The sequence below is a fragment of the Budorcas taxicolor genome, chromosome 21 (genome assembly GCF_023091745.1).
Source record: "Budorcas taxicolor isolate Tak-1 chromosome 21, Takin1.1, whole genome shotgun sequence".
In the NCBI taxonomy this organism is placed as follows: domain Eukaryota; kingdom Metazoa; phylum Chordata; class Mammalia; order Artiodactyla; family Bovidae; genus Budorcas; species Budorcas taxicolor.
Window position 1 is genome coordinate 65,384,356 of NC_068930.1, and position 22,460 is coordinate 65,406,815.

Here is a 22,460-nt window from a genome sequence, read left to right on the forward strand (position 1 = left end):
ATGGTTTTTCCAGTGGTCATGTATGACTGTGAGAGTTGGACTGTGAAGAAAGCTGAGTGCCAAAGAATTGATGCTTTTAAACTGTGGTGTTGGAGAAGACTCTTGAGAGTCCCTTGGGCTGCAAGGAGATCCATCCAGTCCATTCTAAAGGAGATCAGTCCTAGGTGTTCTTTGGAAGGAATGATGCTGAAGCTGAAACTCCAGTACTTTGGCCACCTCATGCAGAGAGTTGACTCATTGGAAAAGACTTCTGATGCTGGGAGGGATTGGGGGCAGGAGGAGAAGGGGACGACAGAGGATGAGATGGCTGGATGGCATCACCGACTCGATGGACATGAGTTTGAGTGAACTCCAGGAGTTGGTGATGGACAGGGAGGCCTGGCATGCTGTGATTCATGGGGTCATGAAGAGTCGGACACGACTGAACGACTGAACTGAACAGGAAGTCAGAGGAAACCTTCCTGCTTCTCACTAGTTTATGGTAAATGGTAGTAAGTCTGCATTCATTCCTGTGGCCATCCTCACAGTTTTGTCTCAACTGTAGGATTTGTGGGGATAAAATGAAGTAAATATATAAAAGAGACCCTGTATATTGTTGGGAAGGATATATAAACTCAAGATTCTATATTTTTCATATGATTTCTTGGCACTCAACAGATACATTAATCAACTTCTGATTAGCTGGCTCATTTGTAAGAGAATTGTCTTTAGATGTATTGCTTTCAAATTATTCTTGATACAATTTAGCAAAAGGGGTGATGAAGTTCTTATTGACTGATTATCTTCTAGTTGATTTTATTCTTTGACTTATTGTAGACTGGCGGGAAGCCATTTATACCAAATATGTAATTATTTCTTAATTTCAAATAAGTTTGAAATATGAATGAAGGTTTTCGGCCTGAGGTGGGATACGAAAAAGGTGATTTGGGTGGGGCGGGGGGAGTCGTTCTGAATCATTCATTCACTACTTTATATGTTTTACCCAACTTCTGCAATGAAGGAGGCTTTTATTAAAATTTTCTGATGCAATAGAGTTGTATGTAATAGAGCCCTTAATTGAAAATGATTGACTTAATGAGGAAAGGAAGATGTGCCAGAACACAGTTGACCTCTATATCCATTGGTTCTGCATCCACAGGTTCAGTCAACTGTGAATTCAACTAACTGGATCAAAGATACTCAGAAAAAATTTCCAGAAAATTCCTAAAGGTGAAACTTACATTTGCCGCGTGAACAACTATTTACATAGCATTTGCATTGCATTACTATAGATAATCTAGATATGATTTAAAGTATATGGGAGGATGTGCATAGACTATATGCAAATACTGTGCCATTCTATGTAAGGGACTTGAGTGGATTTTGGTTTCTAAGGGGGTCGAGGAACCAATCTCCTGACGATACGGAGGGATGATGTATATAGACCAATGGTCCAGATTGCACTTCACAGCTCCCTGTGCAGGATTAAAACATAAGGCACTGGGGCTCTTGTGAAATAGGTTTAGTGTTTCAGAGTTCTACCGATAATCATGATGTGTAGCCAGGATTTGAGAATTACTGTCTCCCACAATGGGTAGTTATGTAATCGAGTTTATACTTTTCTTTTGAACTTCCTGCCACTCAGTGAAAAGGGGGAAACAGGAGTTTCATAGCTCTTAATGGCTTAAAACTTCCGTCACTGAAGAGGCACGTCTTTTCCCACCATGAAACTAATAAAGTTTAATCTTGTAGATATCTGCAGCTGCTCACTTTCTTTAATAAATAGTTTTTATCAAAGAATTCAGAAACATTCTTTACCTGGCGAGCTTTTATTGGTCCTTGTTTGAAGCTGATGGTCTAATATTAAATCCTAACTGTGTGATGGTGCTTCTGCATGAAGCTAAGTGCAGCTTCTTGAAGCCAAATGTTGCATTTTGTGTTTATATTTGTAGCCCCAGCATATTGCCCAGCGCATATACTGAGGTGTTCTATAAAGGCCTTTGGAATAAATGAGTTCAAATGTTTCATTTCCTGGTGAACTAATTTGCCACGAGATAGAGCTTAGAAAATCTAGAGTAAGAGATGATCAGCATGTTTCCTAGACCATCTGTCACTAATATTGATTGTTTCCACTTGGCACTGGAGACTTGTTTTTTTGGGAATGGATAGCTTGTATAAAGTTAAAAAAAAAAAGTTGGAAAAACCTCCTGTTATTCTGTATCCCTCTCTTTGGTGGCTTAAAATCAGTTTTTAAAAACTTGCCATTCCGACTAGTCAGGAAGCATGAAGGCAGGCGTTGGCTATTCCAGTGGCTACGCTGTCCTAGTAGCTGGTAGCGGTTTCTGCCTTGCCCCCTTTGCCCCCCAAGTCTGTTTGACGCCTCTACCAGAGTGGTCCTTTGAAAACCTCAGTCAGAGCATACTACTCCTCTGCTCCAAACATTGCCATGATTTCCCACCTCACTGAGGTTTAGAGTCGGTGTCCTCACAGTGGCCTGTGTCCTGGACGTGATGGCTGCACCTGGCCCTCTTCCGCGTCTGACGTCAGCCAGTGCGCTCTCCGCCAGCTGCGCCAGCCTCCTTGCTGTGCTGGGCAGGCGCTGGCCCTCGCCTCTGTGCTTGTGGCTCCCTCAGTGTGAGATGCCTTTTGTCTCTGTCACTGCCTGGCCGGCCTCCCTTGCTTTCTTGTTGCTTAGTTGCTAAGTCGTCTCTGACTCTTGGATGCCATGGACCATAGCCCGCTGGCCACCTCTGTCCACGGGATTCCCAGGCAAGAATACCAGGATGGGCTGCCGTTTTCTTCTCCAGGGGACCTTTCTGACCCAGGGATCGAACCCACATTTCCCGCATTGCAGGCAGATTCTTTACCACCAAGTCACCTGGGAAGCACCAGTCTTGGCTTGAATGTCATTTTCTTGTGCGGCTTTACCGATCACGTTTCAGTTTCAGCCCCAGCTCCCCGACCCCATCCCTTATTCCTCCTTTATTATTTTTTCCGTCAGTACTTGTCATCATTGGACATAGCACATGTTTCAGATTTCAAAAACAATTGTCTCTCTCCTCAAATAATGAGCTTATGCTCAGTGAGGGCAGGATTTTTGTCGGATTTGTTTACTGCTTTATTTCCATCTGCTAGAGCAGTTCCTGGCACAGAGGTAAATAATTGGTGAGCAAATGAGTTAATGAAGCAGACACTACATATTGTAGTACAGAATTCTGTATGATTCAGTGTTATTTTTATTTTAAATTTTAAAGGAGGCATAGCATAGTGAAGCTTTGTGTTTCCTGTCCCAAAGTTGCAGCCACGTAGGGTAATAGCATTACCACGTGACTTATGTGTATGCTAAAGGGAGGGTAAGGTCTAGTCCTTGTCTGTGCTGTTGAGAAATGAATTTTGATCCTTTATAAAACCAGTCCTACCTTGAGGTGACTTTAATGACAAAAGTACTTAAGGTTTTAGATTTATATCAAGTTCAGCTTGTAGATGGAATAAATTTTGAGGATGGAATAATTCACGTTAGCCAGAAACATTTTAAAAATGTAAAAATTTTGGTGAGAAATTGGTCAGTGGGAGAATTCTTGACTTGAGTAATCAGAGTGTGATTTTCATCCTGACTGACTTGAAGGATTGTGAATCAAGATGCAAGTATAATACCTGTTCCTAGTACCCTGTTTACCCTTTTGCTAAGGTCAGAAGCGTCTTTGCAGTGGCCCCTGGGGCTCCCCTTGATCTCTTGCTCCTGTGTTCCTTCTCTGACTTCTCCTTTCCCCTCGCCCACTCCACACCAGCCACCTGGCACCCTTGCTCTCTCTGCTTGCATGGCACACTCCTCACTTAGGGGCTTTGCACTGCTCAGCCCTCTGCCCAGATACTCATGGCCAGCTTTCCCACTTCCCTCCTGTCCTTGCTCGGATCTCCCCTTCTCAGGGGGCTGACAGTGACCTCTCTGTTGACACCACACGCTGCCCCCAGCCACCGTGCTCTCCCTGTCCTCTGTCGCCTGACATGCTCTTCTTCTCTTTGAACATAGCCTTTCATCCTCTAAAATGTTAGATAGTCTTCCCATTCTGGTAGGTTTTACTCTCTTTCTTCTAGAATGTGTCAGAGGTAGGACCTTTGTCTGGTTCCTTGGAGAGCAGTGAAGAGCTAGAGGAGAACTGGAGCAGTGCTTGGTGAGTGGCAGGTGGTCAGGGAATGCTTGCTGAGTGCATGAATGAATGAATGAATGAACAGACCATTCCTCTCCTTCGTAAGTTCACATCACTCACGGTTGACCTTTATTTACTGCTGTGATAACGGATAGATTTGTGTAATTAACATCTACAAGAACGGCGTTTGAAATAATACCGCTGGTCTCTGTACCTCCGTATGGTAACCTGGGTTAGAATTTCCGTCCTTATGAGGCTGCAGATTCTGCGTCATGTTTTTACCGCATCTTGTGTACCCACCCACCCGTGGACAGGCACCTCGGTTGCTTCCACATTTTGGTGGTTATGAATAGTGCTGCTTTGAGCACGGGTGTGCACATACTGCTTGAAGGCTATAAACTCTTGAGATCTGTTAGCTTAAGGAAGTCACATCAATCAGTTATGTTTTCTGCATATGCCTCCATCTTACTTTTGAAGCCCTTAGCTTTATTTCCAGAGGTCTTAATTTTACTTAACAGCATGTTTTTCTTTTATGTAATTTATTCTTATAAATTTGTATTGTGGTGTAAGCTGTGGAAATATAGATGGTCTGCTTTTTTAGAGTGATGCAGTCCTGGAAAAATATACATCAAAAAGTGGAACGAGTTCCTTGAAAGAATGAGCTGTTACTCACTGTTGTGTCTTCCAAATTATCTATGCTGTGAGGGCCGGAAGCAGTAGATTGAGAACCAGGAAAGTGTTTTGTTGAGAAAGCAAAAGCAACAGAATGAAAGCAAAGTGCAAGAAAAGCAAGAGAAAGGGTGAACAGCAGTATTGAGTGCTGCTGGGGAATGAGCAGAGTGAATGAGGTGATTCGAAGGGTACTTGGGTTTAGTGCCCTGAGCTAGAGTGGTCGAGTGGACTCATTGATCCAGGTGGAGTGAGTTGTGGTGACTTGAGGCGAAAGGGTACATTAGTAAGAACAGGTAAGTTTAAGATGGTTGGTACTGATGATAGCAGAGGGGAATTAAAAAAAATTTTTTTTAATAGGCATGTCATGAGCATATTTAAAAGCTGATGGGAAGGCTCTAGTTGAGGGAGATGTTGAATGTTTGAGAGAAGGGTTAGTTAATAGTGTCAGTCAGGAAGTAGGAGGGGATGGGATACAGGTGAAGGAGCTGGTGTTGGAGGATAGGATGGAGGCAAAGTTGGACTTGAAGTGGATGCAGGTGGTTTGTAGGTTTGAGTCTTGGAAAGATAGAGAGACTCCCTTTGAAGTTTCTGGCTTTTTTCTCTAAATTAGGAGATGAGGTCCCCTGTTGAGAATTATGAGTTAGGGAGGAGAATTACAGTTTTGAGGAGACTAAATAGGGTTTGATATGGATTTCAATTGCTGGGCTTTTCAAAGGAGTGGCACTGTCCTCTCCATTTGGATGTATATTAAGCTTAAAGTTAGATGTCAGCTACTTGAGGAAAAAATAACTTACTAACCTTTTTGCTGCGTACTTTGACACATACATTGAATTCTTACCAAGTGCCGTGAATGTAAGACAGGTCTGTAGTTAGGGAGCTCATAGACTTAGAGGGAACATTTATCAAATGCAATAAGCAGTAAGAACAGGACTTGAGAGGTCATGTCTGACTGCAGAAGAGCTAGATCTTTGTGTAGGGAAAATATTTTCAGCAAGTGTATATGGGGATTGGGGGCGAGAAAGTGCTCTCTGCTGCAAAGAGGAGAGCTAGCAATGTGTTGGTACCATGTTAATGGCCTAGTGAATAGTCCAGGTTGTTCAGAATTATCCTTGAATCAGCGTGTCTCTGTGCAGTTTAAAAGCGTCAGAGAACTTATGACTTTAAAGAAAATTTCATAAAAATATATGATCCCCTCAGAGAAACTCAAGTACACACCTATTTTAGGGAAAATGTATGGCTAGTCATCTGATATGTGACAAGCTTTATACAGCATTGTAATTTCCCAGTTTGGATATGATGAATTCAGAGCTCATTGAGTGTAAGCAGCATTATTGGATTCATTCAAGCTTTTTTTTCCTCTCTTCAACAGAGGATTAAAAAAAAAATTCCAAATTTGAATCCAGGACTTGGAAAATGCCGGTTGTCTAAAATACAGTACCATATTGTGATAAATATAGCTCTTGAAATTTTAAAAATCTTTTCACAAAACTTTCTTTTAATATTCATAGCAGAACTTTTTTTGGAATGTTATCTGAAAAACAGAGGACCATTTTATTATCAGAGCTGACTATTAATTAGGGTATTGTTTCAAATATAAAAGTTGATCTGCCACTGAAATTCTATTTGAATATGTATAGTTCCAAGCTTGCTTTGTGTATTTAATAACTTTAGTACCATAATTACTCTGTTTACAATTAAGTTTTGGTGAATATGCTAATATGGAATATACCAGCAAATGATTTCAGTAAAGGGTGGTGTTGCTTTACATTTTCATGTGCTTTTTACTTGAATCTGAATTTCATTTAATGTCAGTGGGAGAAGAAGTGGTCAGATTATGTAATGGTTAGTGGCAGTGAACTTTCTTTTCTTTGAAATCTCTCTCTTGGATTGGGCATCATAACTTGGATTTGCTTTGCTCCAGCTGGGCAGAAATTATGCAGAAAGATTTAATTTGGTGGAGGTTTGTTCCCTCTGGTTTATTCTTTTAATAGAAACCTTAATGTAGGTATTGGTTTCATTGTTAACAGAAACCTATAATATACTAAAGCAATTGTTTAATTCCAATGAATATTTTAAGTTCTTTACTGAGGCAAATGCTTATGGTCATGTTATTTATTAGTTTTTGACCAGAGACTTCTGATTTTAAGTACTTCTCCTTTCTTCTTTTTAGAAATCCTCTTAAAAGGACAAGGAGATTGAGACACACAGACTTCGTATTCTCTGAAGCTCGGAGCCGTCTTTTACTCTGAACCAGAGAATAAGAGGAGTGACCGAGTGGAGTGCAGGTCAGACAGGGTGCAGGGGGTGTCAGGAGGGGGCTCCCTGAGGTCTGAGGCCTGATCAGGTCTGGATTGGAGGCAGAAGAGGGCCCAGGGACACTTGCTGGGTGAGAATGTTCCAGTGTGGTTGGTGCCCACGTGTGTGTGCGCACACAGAGATTTGCCAGCCTGTGTGAACATTTATGCAGGTTATCAATTTATTGCCTTTCAATTCCATAAACATCTTTCTTTGCTCTGTTGATGATGCTAGAACTAGACCCTGTAAGCATTTTTCCTCTCCAGAACAATGTTAGGTTAGTCAGTAGAGGGTGAGGGAGGGACATTGCTAGGCAGAGTGGGGAAGGGGCTTCTCCTGCTGTTGCAGTGTGCTTGGTCCCCACCCTCCACCCCTTTTAAAGCGTGGATGAGCAAAGCATGCTTATCCTCCACGGCTTTGTTTAGCATCCCAGTAGCAGTTATCTTGTTTCCACCAGGACCCCAGCAGGTGGAGTCCTGTGTACAGCAGGCGCCCTCGAGGGCTCTGCCGCCCAGTGGGCTGTGCCCACAGCCCATCCAGTGAGGAGTTCCTTTCTGTCTTCTCTCCTTTGATCTTGTAGACTGTACCTGCTCCCTGCCTCTGCTCTTCCTTAGAGTTCTCTTACCCCTTTTAATAGTCAATAGTACCTTTTAGAAATTAATAATTTTTTATTACGAGTTTTTTTGAGTTACTTATGCATTTTAACTTCTGATTGGATCCTGACTGTTAATAACACTTAAGGTTTGTGTAATCAGCTGTTAATTTTACATAAATTTAAAAATAGAATGAAATAAGTCCTGTGTATAACTTGATTAATTTTAATGATGTGAACATACAATGTAGATATTACCCAGACTGGGGTATGGGACATGACCAGAGCCCCAGAAACCTTCTGACTCAGTGATCCTGCTATTTGACTTCTGTCATTATGGCGTGGGCTTCGCAGGTGACGCTAGCGGTAAAGAACCTGCCTGCCAGTGCAGGAGACTCAGGAGATGCGGCTTCGATCCCCGGATTGGGAAGATCTCCTGGAGAGGGAAATGGCAACCCGCTCCAGTATTCTTTCCTGGAGACTTCCATGGACAGAGAAACCCGCTGGGTTCCAGTAGTCCATGGGTCTAAAGAGTAGGACACGACTGAAGTGACTTAGTACATCACGGATTCATGAGACGAATCATGGAATGTGTCGTCTTGTGTCTGGCCTCCTTCTATCAACATACCATTTGGGTGGGTGATCTTCAGTCGCTGAGTCATGTCCGACTCTGCGACCCCATGGGCTGTAGCACACCAGTCTCCTTTGTCTTCCACTATCTCCTAGAGTTTGCTCAAATTCATGTCCGTTGAGTTGTTGATGCTGTCTGACCACCTCATCCTCTGCTGCCCCCTTCTCTTTTTACCTTCAAACTTTCCCAGGATGGATTAGAGTCTTTTCCAGTGAGTTGGCTCTTTGCATCAGATGGCTAAAGTATTGGAAGCTTTAGCTTCAGTATCAGTCCTTCCAATGAATGTTTAGGGTTGATTTCTTTTAGGATATGGGCTTTCCTGTAGCTCAGCTGGTAGAGAATCCACCTGCAATTCAGAAGACCCCAGTTCAATTCCTGGGTTGGGAAGATCCCCTGGAGAAGGAGTAGGCTATCCACTCCAGTGTTCTTGGGCTTCCCTGGTGGTTCAGGTGGTAAAGAATCCTTCTGCAGTGCAGGAGACCTGGGTTCCATCCCTGGAGAAGGAAATGGCTACCTGCTGCAGTATTCTGACCTGGAGAATTCCATGGACAGAGGAGCCTGGCAGGCTACAGTCTATGGGGTCTCAAAAGGTTGGACACGACTGAACGACTTTCACTTTCCTTTAAGATTGACTGGTTTGATTTCCTTGCAGTTCAGGGGACTCTCAAGAGTCTTCTCCAGCACCACAGTTCAAAGCATCGATTCTTCAGCACTCAGCCTTCTTTATGGTCCAGCTCTCACATCCAGTTCTGAGAAAACCAAAGCTTTGACTATACTGACTTTTGTTGGCAAAGTGATGTCTCCGGTGGTTCATCTGTTTTATTGCATCTGTTTTCCTGTTGGTGGACGTGTGGACTTACAGTGTTTGGCCATTCTGAGTAAAGCTGCTGTCATCCTTTAACGTGGGTTTGGTGGATGTGTATCCATCTCTCTTAGGTATGTGCACAGGAGAGGAATTGTTGGGTCGGGTCGCAGCTCCTCACAGCAGATTTTCAGTGTGGTTGAAACGTTGGCTCGTATGTGAGAACTCTGTTTGCTCCGCATCCTTACCAGTACTTGGTATTGTCAGGCTTCCACAGTGCTGCTGCTGCTGCTGCTGCTGCTGCTAAGTCGCTTCAGTTGTGTCCGACTCTTTGCGACCCCATAGATGGCAGCCCACCAGGCTCCCCCGTCCCTGGGATTCTCCAGGCAAGAACACTGGAGTGGGTTTCCATTTCCTTCTCCAGTGCATGAAAGTGAAAAGTGAAAGTGAAGTCGCTCAATCATGGCCTACTCTAGTGACCCCATGGACGGCAGCCTACCAGGCTCCTCCGTCCATGGGATTTTCCAGGCAAGAGTACTGGAGTGGAGTGCCATTGCCTTCTCCATCCACAGTGCAGATCTTCACAACTTTTTAGGGATAGATAATTTAAATGCTGTTTAAACTCTTTATATTGTGGTAAGAGAAGACAAACTTCTAAAGTCTTTTTATGAAGTGAGCATAACCAGCTGCATTTGTTTAAGTCTTTTGTTTGTCCTCACATTTTAAAAGATAGGTTGTTCCATATGTAACAGATAGCCGGGGAAATTTGCTCTATGACTCAGGGAATTCAAACTGGGGCTCTGTGACAACTTAGAGGGGTGGGATGGGAGGGAGGTTCAAGGAGGGAACACATGTGTATCTGTGGCAGACTTGTGCTGATGTATGGCAGAGACCTACACAACATTGCAGAGCAGTTATCCTTCAATTAAAAGTAAATGTTTTAAAAAGGTTGTTGACCAGATGCTTATTTATTAATTGACTGTCATTGTCGCCCTCTCACACCCAGCAGAAGCCAGCTCTGAGCACTGGCGTGGCTGTTGTTTGTCTGTGGCCCATCTAAGATTGTAGGACTGCCCGGAGGGGGACCACCGTATCTTTTTCCACAAAAAGGCACCAGAGGAAAGGAGTTTCAGTTAAGATTATTCTAAAGAAAATTCTGTGTTGTAGTGGCCCCTTTCTGTCAGAGCAGTAGAGTATATTTCAGTGACTTCTTCACATTAACGTGGAGTAGATAGAGGTATGAGGGAAGTTTTAACCCAGGGATGAGGTTAGTTTCAAATACTAACTAGTAACCAACCTTCCATTCCATTCCATTCCATTCCAAATAAACTGGTGATACAGAGGACCTACATTATGCAATTTATATGAACTGTTTTCTGTAGTTAGTTTACTTGGGTTTTTTTGATATATATGGTGGTGGTTTAGTTGCTAAGTTGTGTCAGACTCTTGAGACCCCGAGGACTGTAGCTCACCAGGCTCCTCTGTCCATGGGATTCTCCAGGCGAGAACACTGGAGTGAGCTGCTCCAATACTGGTGCAGCTCCCTGATGTGTATGGATGACTGACTAAAAGGGAAAAAAGCTGGATTCCCACCTCATATCTTAGACCAGTATAAGTGTAGACAGACAAAATTAGCAAAGAATTTTATGAAACCATAAGATATCTAAAGGAAAACATGGGAGATGTTTGAAAAAAAGTAATTTTACTGGGAGAGGTCTTTCTAAGGATGACGTAAAACTCCAGAACTGAAAATAAACAATCTCAAAAGACAAATAAATTGGGACGATTAGTTGCAATGCCAAGAGCTAATTTCTTTAATACGTATAGAATGTATAAGGAGTGCCTGTGAATGAAAAAGCAAAAGGCCACCAATAGTTCACAGGAAATGAAGTACAGGTTTTACTTGGGAATCTTATTTTTTCTTTCTTTCTTTTTTTTTTTTGTGTGTGTGTGATTGGACCAAGCTCATGGAGTATGAAAGACTTCCAATTTTGATCTCTTGGTGATTGTTAATTATAGGAACAGTCATTTTTTAAAGTTTAAAAACCATAAAATATGTCACAACTCAGAAAACCTTATTATGCACATATAGACATAAGGAATCAGAGGGAACTTTTGTTGTGACCACCACTTGTGTCAAGAAAAATGTGCCCACTGCGGGCCCCATCCAAATCCCGACTTTCTTACGCTTCCCCAGAGTCACCTCCAGCTTTTATGGTAATTGCTTTCTTCTCTTTGTAGTTTTATCATTCAGGTGTGTATCCCTCAACACTGTGGTTTAGATTTGCCAGATTTTGTTAGATATGTTTTAAAACCTCGTTTTCTTCTCCCCCATGTCTTTTTCCCTGCTGTATCTGTTGAAGAAGTGGGATCATATGCACCATAAGGGTTTCCTTCCCACAGTTAGAATTCTGCTGACTGCATTCCCGTGTCATAGTTTATCATATTGTTCTGGTCCCTTCATATCCTGTGACTTGATAGGCTGAATCAGAGTCAGGGTCTGTTTATTTTTTGTTTCTTTTTTGGCAGGATTTTTTCATGGCTAGTGGTGTGTTCTTTTATCAGGAGGCATGTACTGTCTGAATAGTTCTCTCCTTGTGATGTTAGTGTCTATCAGTGCTCCATGCCTGGATCCCGTAATTCATTAGGAGGTGGAAGTGGTGTTAAGTTAAAACCATTCTTACTCACTTACTAGCTGAAATGTTTCTGTGTAAGGAGAAGTTTCTCTTCATCTTCTATTTGGTTACTTGGTGGTACAGTTCATATACAAAAGGAAGGATGGATGCTTGATTGTTTCCCTTTATTCACTGGTTTTCAAAATTGAGTGGTTTCTTGCTATCCTCTGGAGGTGACCACTTAAGTTTTCTTACTGTTACAAACTCTTTGATTTACCCATTTTGTGTGTTTTAATCCATTATGGTTATTATCTTTACTGACTCAAATTGGCTCATCTTTGGTTAGTGGTAGCATCTTCAAGGTTGACTCCTTAGACATATTTGACATAACTGTAGTAGTTTTTGATAGCGTCCTTGACATCTAGAAATGACGAGATCTTCCAAGATTATCTTGTACATTTCTAGCTCCACACCTGAAATCAGTGATTTGTTCAAGGCACCGTTTTAACAGGAAATAGTATTTCAAGAATACAGTTTGTACACTAGGAATGCTCTTTGTTTGCTACCGTGTTGTTTCTTTTTCTAAGCTTCTTTATTTGTGAATGGGGCTTGGGAATACCAAGGTATATGTCTCTGTGTGTTTATATATATATTCTTTGTGTAAAAGAGAAAATACCTTTTGAATTAAAAACAATACTTCGAAATATAATCCTGCCTCTTCTTTCATCTGCATCCTCTTCCATATTTGAATCCTATTTTTTTAAGGACACAGCAATGGTAGAATTAAAACATCACATAATTATTCATTTGCATTATTCCATGTCTGCCTGCAGTATCCTTAGTTAACAAAACCAAGGATCACCACAGTATGAGCGAAAGTTGATTTTTTCCAGCTTGTTTTCCCGTTTTTTGCAGTTGTGGTATGTCTGCGTTGTCAGAACATATCCCTATTACATAGTCTATCATCTCCTTTATAACCCTTATTGAGACTCAGTTCTGCAAATAATTATCTATTTACTGCTCACTGTCAGTTCTTACAGTGACGTTTCTTTAGTCATTTGGGATATCTGAGGCTTGTTTTCTAGTGGATTCTTACTCCTTCCCCCCATTTCTATGTTGATAACACTTTGAAGTCTTTACACTTGAAATTTAATTGAGTATAGACTCTTTGGTTCGTATTTTCATTCCTTGAGTCTTAAATATGTTACTTCCCTTTTTTCCTGGCATAAAGTGTTGCTGTCATTGTGATGACAATATGATTTTACTTTCCTTACAGAGTATCTTCTTTTTGGCCTGGAAGCACAAAGAATATTTTCTTCTACTGTTAATTTCAGTAATTTTACCAGCCTAGGCTGTGTCTTAGAGCTGGTCGTCCTGGGTTGATTAGTATGTAGGTGTGATCTTTCATTTTGTAGTTTCATGTTTTTTTTTTTAAGTTCAGGGATCTTCTCTAATTAAATCATTTAAACTGTCTTGAATGCTATAAGGAAATTAATAGGATATCACTCTGGTGGTTTGATAAAGTTGGATAAAATTTAGAAGGCGTTCCTTTTAGTATTTGATAGTACTGTGTGTTTTAGTTATTATACTCAATCTATTTAACTGTAGCTGTCAAAATCACCTCTTTTTGATGTTTTGAATGTGGGCTGTTAACGGCTGCACTGAAATGCCATTCAGGAAACTTTTAATGATTACAAACACATTAAAAGAATTAATTGATATGATATTAATTGACATTCATTTATTTTGAAAACTTAGGATATAGACAATGAAGATATATATCAGTACTCTGTCAGGAAAAGTTAAATTTAAAAATTCACAGTAAATTAATAAAGAGCATTTGCATAAATGGAGTTTGTGTAGGTAGAATTGATAATGGGTAGATACTTGCTTAAATTTTCCAGTCTAATGTGGTGTGTATGTATTTAGAATATCCAGGCTCAAAACCAAACTACCTACATAACTTGTCAAGTCTTAACAGACACCGTTTATCTGAACAGCCATTTCAGATGTCGCAGACTACCTTACAGCTTTGATCGATCTCTCTTCTTTCTTTACTGCATCTATAATATAGTTTTAAGGAACTATAGAATCCTAAAAACTGTTTGTTTTAAATATTTTTCAATTAGTAGATTAAAATAGGTTTTTCTTAGAGTTTGAAATTACACACCACCCCCATACACTGTTAGCATTAAATGGCATTTTTAGTCATTGATGATTTTATACCACTGGAACTTGAAATATTTTCTAGCAAGTAATTGCATGGATCATGTTACTTATTGCTTCCTCTTCCAAGTTAAGAGATAAACAGAATTAAGCACTTATGAGTCCTTTATTTAAACTTCGGAGTAAGTAGGAATTTGAATAGCATCTTTGCCTAGAAAGCTTTCCTCAGTGAAAACATTTTTGAGTGTTGCTTTGTTTTATAGTGAAAATGCCTCGTGTAAAAGCGGCTCAGGCTGGAAGACAGGGCCCTGCAAAGAGACGTCTTGCAGAACATTTTGCAGCCGGGGAGATAATCACTGATATGACCAAAAAGGAATGGAAACTGGGGTCTCCCATTGGCCAAGGTGGCTTTGGTTGTATATATCTTGGTAAGTATTCCACTACTTCTGATTGTCAGTCCAAAGATTTACAAGTTTGTTTTCAAAATATTTTCTTAATTGCAAACTTTTACAGGATGCTCCTAATAGCCTACGTCAACATAGTATTATTAGGCAAAAATACCTCTCTGATGTGGGAGTGGAGAAGACGGTTGATGTAATCACAGCAGAAATAGAGGATAAAACATCTCTAGGGTTGCCACCAGTGAGCATAGGCTTCATATTTCTTAGATATTCTGTATGCTGTTAATCTCCTTTGAGACCCAAAGACAGCCATATCTTTCTTTCCCCACCTCCACCCAATTAGGATACATTCCCTTTGTTTTAGTGTAATTTGGAGATTTTTCATATCTTTAATAGGCATGGATATTTTTTCTTTCTATGCAACCTTAATAGTCATCATGGTGGAATTTAAGAGAATGACCTAGAAATTGCATATTAAGTCTGAAATGTGCTATTTAATTAGCATATTATTTAAATTTTAGGGGACCCATTGTGGAACCCTGAGATACTGTGTTTGTTTATTTGAAAAACATTTTACCTGATTGCTTCTAAAGCTGTGTCTCTCAGAATATTAGTATTGATACAGTGCATTTAATGATTGCTTTTGATACTTCTCTCTGACTTTTCTATTGTATATTCTTACTCCTCTAATCTTTATTTAATTATTAAATTTCTGTATGAGGTTTATAAAATTTTCTTTTTAAAAACTTTCCTTTTCTTTCAAGCAGCATCTTCCTCATAATACTACTATTAATACTAGATTAGCATCGTATGAAAACTTGTTAGAAGTGTGCTCTCTTGAGTCCCACCCCAGACCCACGAATCAGCAGCTGTAGGGAGAAGGTATATCCCTGTGACTGGGAAGCCCTGCAGGTGGTGCAGGTAGATGCCTGGAAAGCTTGAGAACCACCGACATAGATGGAAGAGCGACTGCTCTTAGTCAGGAGGGGTCTGACTCAGCCAGGACCAATGAGTTGTAGTTGGTTAGCTGCAGTCTCTAGAGGTATGTTCATGAAACATAGTTTGAAAACCAGCACTTTACTGTATTTTATAAATACTGTGTCTCTAGATCAGTGGCACCTGTCTTAGGGGAAATAAATTGTTTCTTTAGTTTTATTAAGACCCAAACCCATCCCAGGGACCTAGACTATCTGATTTAAACTGAAAGCCTTCATAAGTCATGAAAGGTTAGTAGCTGACCTTGTAATTTAGAGATGGCAGTTCTGTAAGCTTGCTCTACTACAGAATGTGTATACTGAAGACTTCCTATACTAGGAATGGGAGCTTGTCTTAAAGCAAGTAAATTCTTCATTTTGTGTTAGTTAAGCTGCTTTTGTAACCTTTGGCAAATTTGCAGCTCGCTTTGCCTGTGTGCTGGCCGTTTTATCTGTATTGGTATTTCTCATCAGAAAGTGCTATCTAACAGTATTTTTAATATTCAGTGGTTTGACAGATTTCTGTAATAAAGCTTTCACTTTTTAAAAACTAGATTGATCTGGAAAAGGAGTTTTCTTTAGTATTGCAGCCTCCACTTTCTCTCTCTCTGCCCACCAACACCAGAACAGCCATTTTCAAGATGATCAGCAGTTTCTGCTAACTGATGGTTTTCTGCTAAAAGATTGCCTTTTTGTCTAGCTACTTCCTGCAGCATTTGACATGGGTTACCTCTCCTCCTCATGATCGTTGCTTCCGTCGTCTTTCATAATACACGCCTTCACCTGTGGGTTTCCTCCTGCCTCTTTGATGTGCTCGGTCATCTTTGTAGGTCCCTCTGTGCTCTCAGCTCGCTTTTCCTTCTGGGTAGTCTCTCTCAGAGTGATCTCATTGAGTCTCTTGGCTTCTGTTGTCTCTTTTTTATTGATTTCCATCTTTTATTAGTAGCCAAGGCCTTTCTTGGTCCCTTGAGTCCAAGCCCATAGTCAGTGACCTACAAGGGATCTCTGTTTGGGTGACCCACAGGCATGTCTAAAATTTATATCATCCTCTTCCATCTTGTGATTCTGTCAGGATCAGAAGAATATGATCTGATTAAATGATACCCCTCAAGCCAGATACTGGAAAGCATTCTCAAGTGTTATTAAACTAATATCCCTGGTATTTCATCTGGTGCTGTTGCTTCAACTGTGAGACTTCTCAGATACATTCATTTCTCCCTCTCTTTTGCTGGTCCTGCAGCATTTGCTGGTCCTGCAGGTCATTGTCTGGATTCTCGGTATAGCAGTGACTTTTCTCTGCTCAGCCCCGCCCTCTTATGTCCTGTTATTCACATTGTGGCTTGAGTGACCTACTCTGTTTAGTTTATGCTTCTCCGATGGCTCCCCCAGGGATCTTAGGATGCAGTACCAGACTTTGAGAATGGCGTCCCAGACCTTCTGCGCAGTCTGGTCCCTATATAACTTTTTTCCTCATCCCTTTTATTTCCTCAGAATCTGTCTTTAACTCTCATGCTGCCCTTTGCCTCTTGATCTTTTTATGTGATGTTTCTTTTGCTTTATTTTTCCAAAGCTGAACTTAGGGCAGGTGGTATCTGATTATAATGCTCCTCTGTTAACCCTTTCATAGTATGTTTCACGCTGCACTGAGATTACTTTTGTTTTTCCCAGAATAAATATGTCCTCCTTGGCAGTGAAACAACTCTTCTTCTTGTTTCCTGGTATCTGGCATTTTTTTTTTCAGTATTTGTTGTTTGAATGAATTATCGAACTTCCCTTTCCCCCTTTCCTCATTTGAATTGTGCAGTATTTTGGGGATACTATCCTCATTTCAACACTTGTGCATTAAATGCTTATTTTAAAAAATTTAACTTGGCTCTGTTATTAATCCAGTGTCTGGGTGATGTAGTCACCACAGCAGGACTGTTCCTTAAGGAGCTCAGACTTACCGTTTTGCCCATTTGGCTGTTTGTATGACTTGGTGGTCCTTCTGTCGTCTGAAGTATTTCAGCTACAGCCTTTTCACAGCACTGCTGCTTTCCAGCTGATTGATGTTTTCTCGGTTCCCTTTGCCCGTCCCTCTCCATCTCTTCAGCTTCTTCTGTGAGAATGCCTTAGGGCCCAGTCCTAGGATTTCTTCTTTCCTCTGTCTATACTCATTCCCTAGGGGCCCTTCCAGTTTCATGACTTTGAATGAATAGCATTTCTGTGTTGATGACTCTCAAATTTCTTTATCCAACTTGGACCACTCTTCTGAACTCAAGACTTGTACGTCAGCTGCCTGTTTAACACCTGAACTTGGATGTTTAATCAGTATCTCAAACTTACGACACCCCAAAACACCAGCTCCTCCTGCAGTTTTCTGTCATAGCAAGTAGCAACTTCCTCTTTCCGGTTGCTCAGGCCAAAAACCTGGAGTCATCTTGACCCCTCCCCCCCACCCCGCCTTACCCTCTGTATCTAATTCATCAGCAGATCTTGTTGGCCCTTCTTTAAAAATATGTCCACGATCCGACCACTTATCACCACCTTGTGTGCTGCCGCTCTGGTTCACGCTGCCACCATTCCTCACCCAGAGTATTCTGATAGCCTAGCTTAACTCTCTGCTCTTACTGTCCACCCTCCATTCTTCACAGAGCCACTCGCAGAATTCTTTAGAAAATCAGTCTGAGCTTACCGTTTCTCTTCTCCATTTTCCAGTGGCTCGCCATCGCGTTCATAGCCACAGCGTTAGGTCGCCTGTCTTTGTATTTGTTCTCTGCTGCTTTTCTGATCTGTGCCCTGTTACTTTGCACCTCACTTGTTCCTCTCCGGGCACATGTAGGCCTTTGCGCTGGACTGCCTGGAATGTTCTCCCAGATTATTTCCATGGCTCCATCCTTCACTGTCTTCAGACCACTGATCCAGTGACACCCTATCACTGAGGTTCCTCTTACTAATTTGCAGCTCTCTACCTTCCTTTCCTGCTTTTCTTTCTCTTGCGCTTACTGCCATCAAATATACTTTATATTTTAATCGTTGTCTGTGTCCAACTACTGAAATGTTAGCATCATAAAAGTAGAGATTGTTTGCTCCTATTCATTGCTAAATTAATTTCTTAGAAACTGGCATGTAATAGCTATCTGGTAAAAAAATATGTGTTTAATGAGTGTGGGAAACCTTATTTTCCTAATTCAGCATTTCAGGGCAACTATGCTTCTTATTTGCACAAAATAATACTGACAGCCACATTAAAATTATTCTGGATGGCATTTCAAAGGTCTAGTGCCAATATCCTGAACCATTGATCTATCTTTACCCCAAACGAGTGCTTTTTAGAACTTTAGCTCCCTCTCTTCTTACCTTCCTACCTAATGCTACTTCTTAAAAGGATTCCCTAGTTTGTTAAATTTAAGAAATTGTATCAGTTATCATCCTCTTGGGAATTTAGAGCATATGTTAGCATATCAAAGATCATGAGTAGTTTTGAATTAAAGAAATCTTTACCTCAGTTTTCCATACTTAATTGATGATCACATTGAAAATAGCAGCAATTGTAAGATGACTTCCAATTTCAGACATGTTAAATTGTGGGAAAAAAGTCTTAAAATTGATGAAATATGCAGTAATGATATCCTGAGACACATATTTGGGAACTGAAATTTATTCTACCAAGAGGTTATAGATATACAGATCTACATATTAACAAGGGGTTAGTAATAGGCTGTAATAGTGCTACTTCTTGTTCTGATATTATATGTCACTTTTTCAAACAGCTGATACGAATTCTTCAAAATCCGTGGGCAGCGATGCACCCTGTGTTGTAAAAGTGGTAAGGAAATGTTCCTGGCTGATTTTTTTCTTTTCTGTTGATTTAGTTGTAGTATATATTTTTTAAAGCATTCTTTTTAATAACTAGAATTAATTAAACCATAAGGTACTGCATTTTTAATAATGTTTCATAATTATTAAATGATACAAAACGTAGTTTTATAGTTTTAAATAATTTGAATTCAAAAATTCTCTCCCCTCTTTTGAGTTAGAGTGACACTAGTATTTGTGGAAAAAATGAATGATCAGCTGGAGGTTTGCAGGTGTGGAATAAAAATATTTAGCTCATTCTTTTTATTTCAGCTGTATTTATAATAGATGAGATGCTTTTTTTATATCCTACAAGATTATACTACTTTCATGAACTTTATTGTATTTTGTCATGCATTTGCTTCTGAACTTGCACTTGGTCAGTTTTCTTTTTATTTCCCATTATCTTTCCCTTCCCCTTTCATTTTAGTAAATACAGTTATTTATTTGTGGTCACTTTGAAACTTCTTTTTGCTACACTGACATTGAAATTAATTTGTATTGGGTAAAGGCAGACGATATCTTGTCTAACATAGACATACTCTGAATAGCCGGGTCAATTTATATATTGGCAGTAACAAGCATTTTAACTACTATTTGCTGGTAAGTGAGGGTGTGTGCATCTTGTTGCTTACCAACATTTGTAACTCCCCTCTCAAAATTCTTTATTATGTATGAAGAACATGTTCTTGTTAAATAGAAGAAGTGAAAGGGTCTGTTATTTGGGCAAATTACCAGAGTTCCCCAACACTGCTTTTTTTCCTAAAGGCTACAGATTTCTGGAATTAGAATTACCTCAAGGTTTTTTGTTTTGGTTTGTCTTATTTTACTCTCTTTTAAAAAAATATATATATATTTGATCCCATTTGAGTTAATAACTCTTGGATCTGAGTTGTTTTTTGATTGTTTTCACCAAGTTTTTATTCACGTGTAGTTTTTATAATGAAATAGATATGAAATAAACAGTTTAAATCCTTTTTTGACAAGTGCATATGCCTGTATAATCCTACCTCTGTTAAAATACAGAGCATTTCTATCGCTCCCAAAAGATTCTGGTGTCATTTTCTGATCACCGTGGAGGAAACACTTGTCTGAGTTTCCTTCCTCCGTGTGGACTGTTTCTAGAATGTCCTGTAAATGGTATTTATGCAGTACATTTTGTTTTGTCTCTGACTGCTTATGCTCAGCATAGTGTTTTAAAGCCTCGGGTATATTGCTGGCATCTCAGTTGCTTGGTCAGTCTTTATGTCGTAGTATTATATGGTAGCTATATTAGAGTTAGTTTTCTATTTCCTGTTGATAGACATTTGGATTGTTTCCAGTTTTGGGCTCTTATGTGAATAGACCTTCTGTAAATACTCTGGTCACTTTTTCTTGGATCAGTACCTAGAATTACTGGTGTATAGGGAAGGTGCATATTTAAATTTATAAGAAAGTACTAGCCAGATTTCCAAAGTGGTTGTTACTGTTTTACACAGCCACCAGTAACATGTGAGAATTCCAGCTGCTCTGTGCCCCTTTCACACTTGGGATTGTCAGGTGTGTTGTTGGTGTGTTGTGACCGTGATACCGGAAGTATAGTAGTGTCTCATAGTTTTAGCTTCTATTTACTTGCTGACTGGTTTTGAGCACTTTTGCATTATGATTGTTGACAATTTATATATTTTCCTTTGTGGAGCTGCTTCAGTCTTTTGTGGTCTTCTGGCACCACCCTTCTCCCTCTTTTTTTTAATAACTCAGCTTTGTTTTTTATAATTCAGTGTAAGAGTTTTTCTGTATACAAGTCCTTTCTTAAATATATGTGTTGTAAATCTTTTCTCCTAGTTTGTAGTTTGTCTGTTTATTTTCTGAATACTTTTTCTGCATCTTTTGAGATGAATCATAGCATTTTCTTTTATTTTGTTAATGTGGCATTTATATTGATTGATATTTGAATGGTAAACTGACTTTGTATTCTTAACAGACACTCCAGTTAGTTACAGTGTATTATGCTTTTTGCATAATGCTGGAATTGTTGTGCTAATATTTCATTAAGGATTTTTGCATCTTTGTTTACGAAGGATGTTGGTTGTTAATTTTTCCTAATATTCCTGCAATGAAAGCATTTCTCATCTCCTTGTTTGGTGTAGGTGTCAAGCTTCTTGGCGCACTGAGCTTGGTCTCCCCTCTGGCCCCACAGCGTCTCAAGTATCCTGTCCTGGGGCTCATTTGCTTGTCTCCGGTCCTTTAGAAGTCACAGTCCTGTACTGCCTGTTTTGTCGGATGTCTGAGAATAGTAATTTTCCTGTATTTTGTCCAGTGTTCATATTTGTTTACTGCGAGAGGGCTAATTGGATCCCAGCTATTCCGTCACGCCCGTGGGTGGAAGCAATGTGGGTAACTGTAGAGTGGATGTGATTGGTTTGTTTCCCCTGCCATTTCACTTTTCTTTATGCCTTTTCGTTTTGGATTTTTCTTCCTTCTCATGTATTAAATTCCTTTGAAATACTTAGTTTGCTGCTATATCAGAGGAACAAAAGTCTGTACTATTAAATTGGGTCATTTGCATGGAATTTGCATGGAATATTATCTGCATTTGTCTTTGATATGACAAATTAAAATATTAAAATCTATGGGTAAGATTAGTTTCTTCTTAGAATCTTTAAATAGTTTCCACTGTGGGAAGAAAACAAGTCCCCTTATGAACTTTTGTCATATTAGTGAGGTTCAGAAAATACAGTTGCCTCTGACCACTTGGCAGCTGCTTTACCTGAACAGTTATTTCTAGGTCTCGGAGGAAAGTGTCTGAGCCGTGGCTTGTAGGTGGGGCTGCTATGTAACCATGTCTCTTTTTCTTCTGTGTAACCTTAGCTTCTTGAAAGTATGTTTTATTTTAGACTTATAATATTCTTCTTCATTATGAGTAGTTCTAAGAATTTTATTTGTTATTCAGTGTCTTTTTTGCTTACAGAATTATGAAAGAAAATGGGTAGAAACAAGTATTTCCTCACTGCTTAAGGTAGCAAATTACATTTCTAAGTTAAAAGCCGTTTGTCATCAACCCTGGTTCAGTCCTCTGTGTCTCCTGTCTCCCAATTTGGTTCTACCCCCATTCGCCTGTATTACGTCTTCTCTTTGTAACTTAGGATGATGATAAATATTCAGCTGATTTCTCTCTTGCATTTAATATTTCAGTAACATTTTCAGTGTCCTGGTTTGTCTGTGATCCTGGAAAAATCCATAAGCAAAACAATGTTGACTTTTTTTTTCCTGTCTCAGGGGTGGGTTAGTGACTGCTGTTGGTCGTCTTCCCTCATACCTGTCTTTCCTGAACTCCTTTAAACCGCTGTAGCCCCCGTTCTGTATAGT

The 22,460-nt window shown here is 40.0% G+C and overlaps 1 protein-coding gene across 1 annotated transcript in view; it reads left to right on the forward strand.

Annotated features, from left to right (window-relative positions):
* VRK1 (VRK serine/threonine kinase 1) overlaps positions 1 to 22,460 on the forward strand; it is a 79,756-nt gene that overhangs the window by 19,252 nt on the left and 38,044 nt on the right. The window contains exons 2-3 of the mRNA XM_052659958.1: positions 14,164 to 14,328; positions 19,028 to 19,083. Coding sequence (XP_052515918.1) covers positions 14,169 to 14,328; positions 19,028 to 19,083 — 216 coding nt within the window. The 5' untranslated portion in view covers positions 14,164 to 14,168. The remainder of the gene's footprint in view (positions 1 to 14,163; positions 14,329 to 19,027; positions 19,084 to 22,460) is intronic.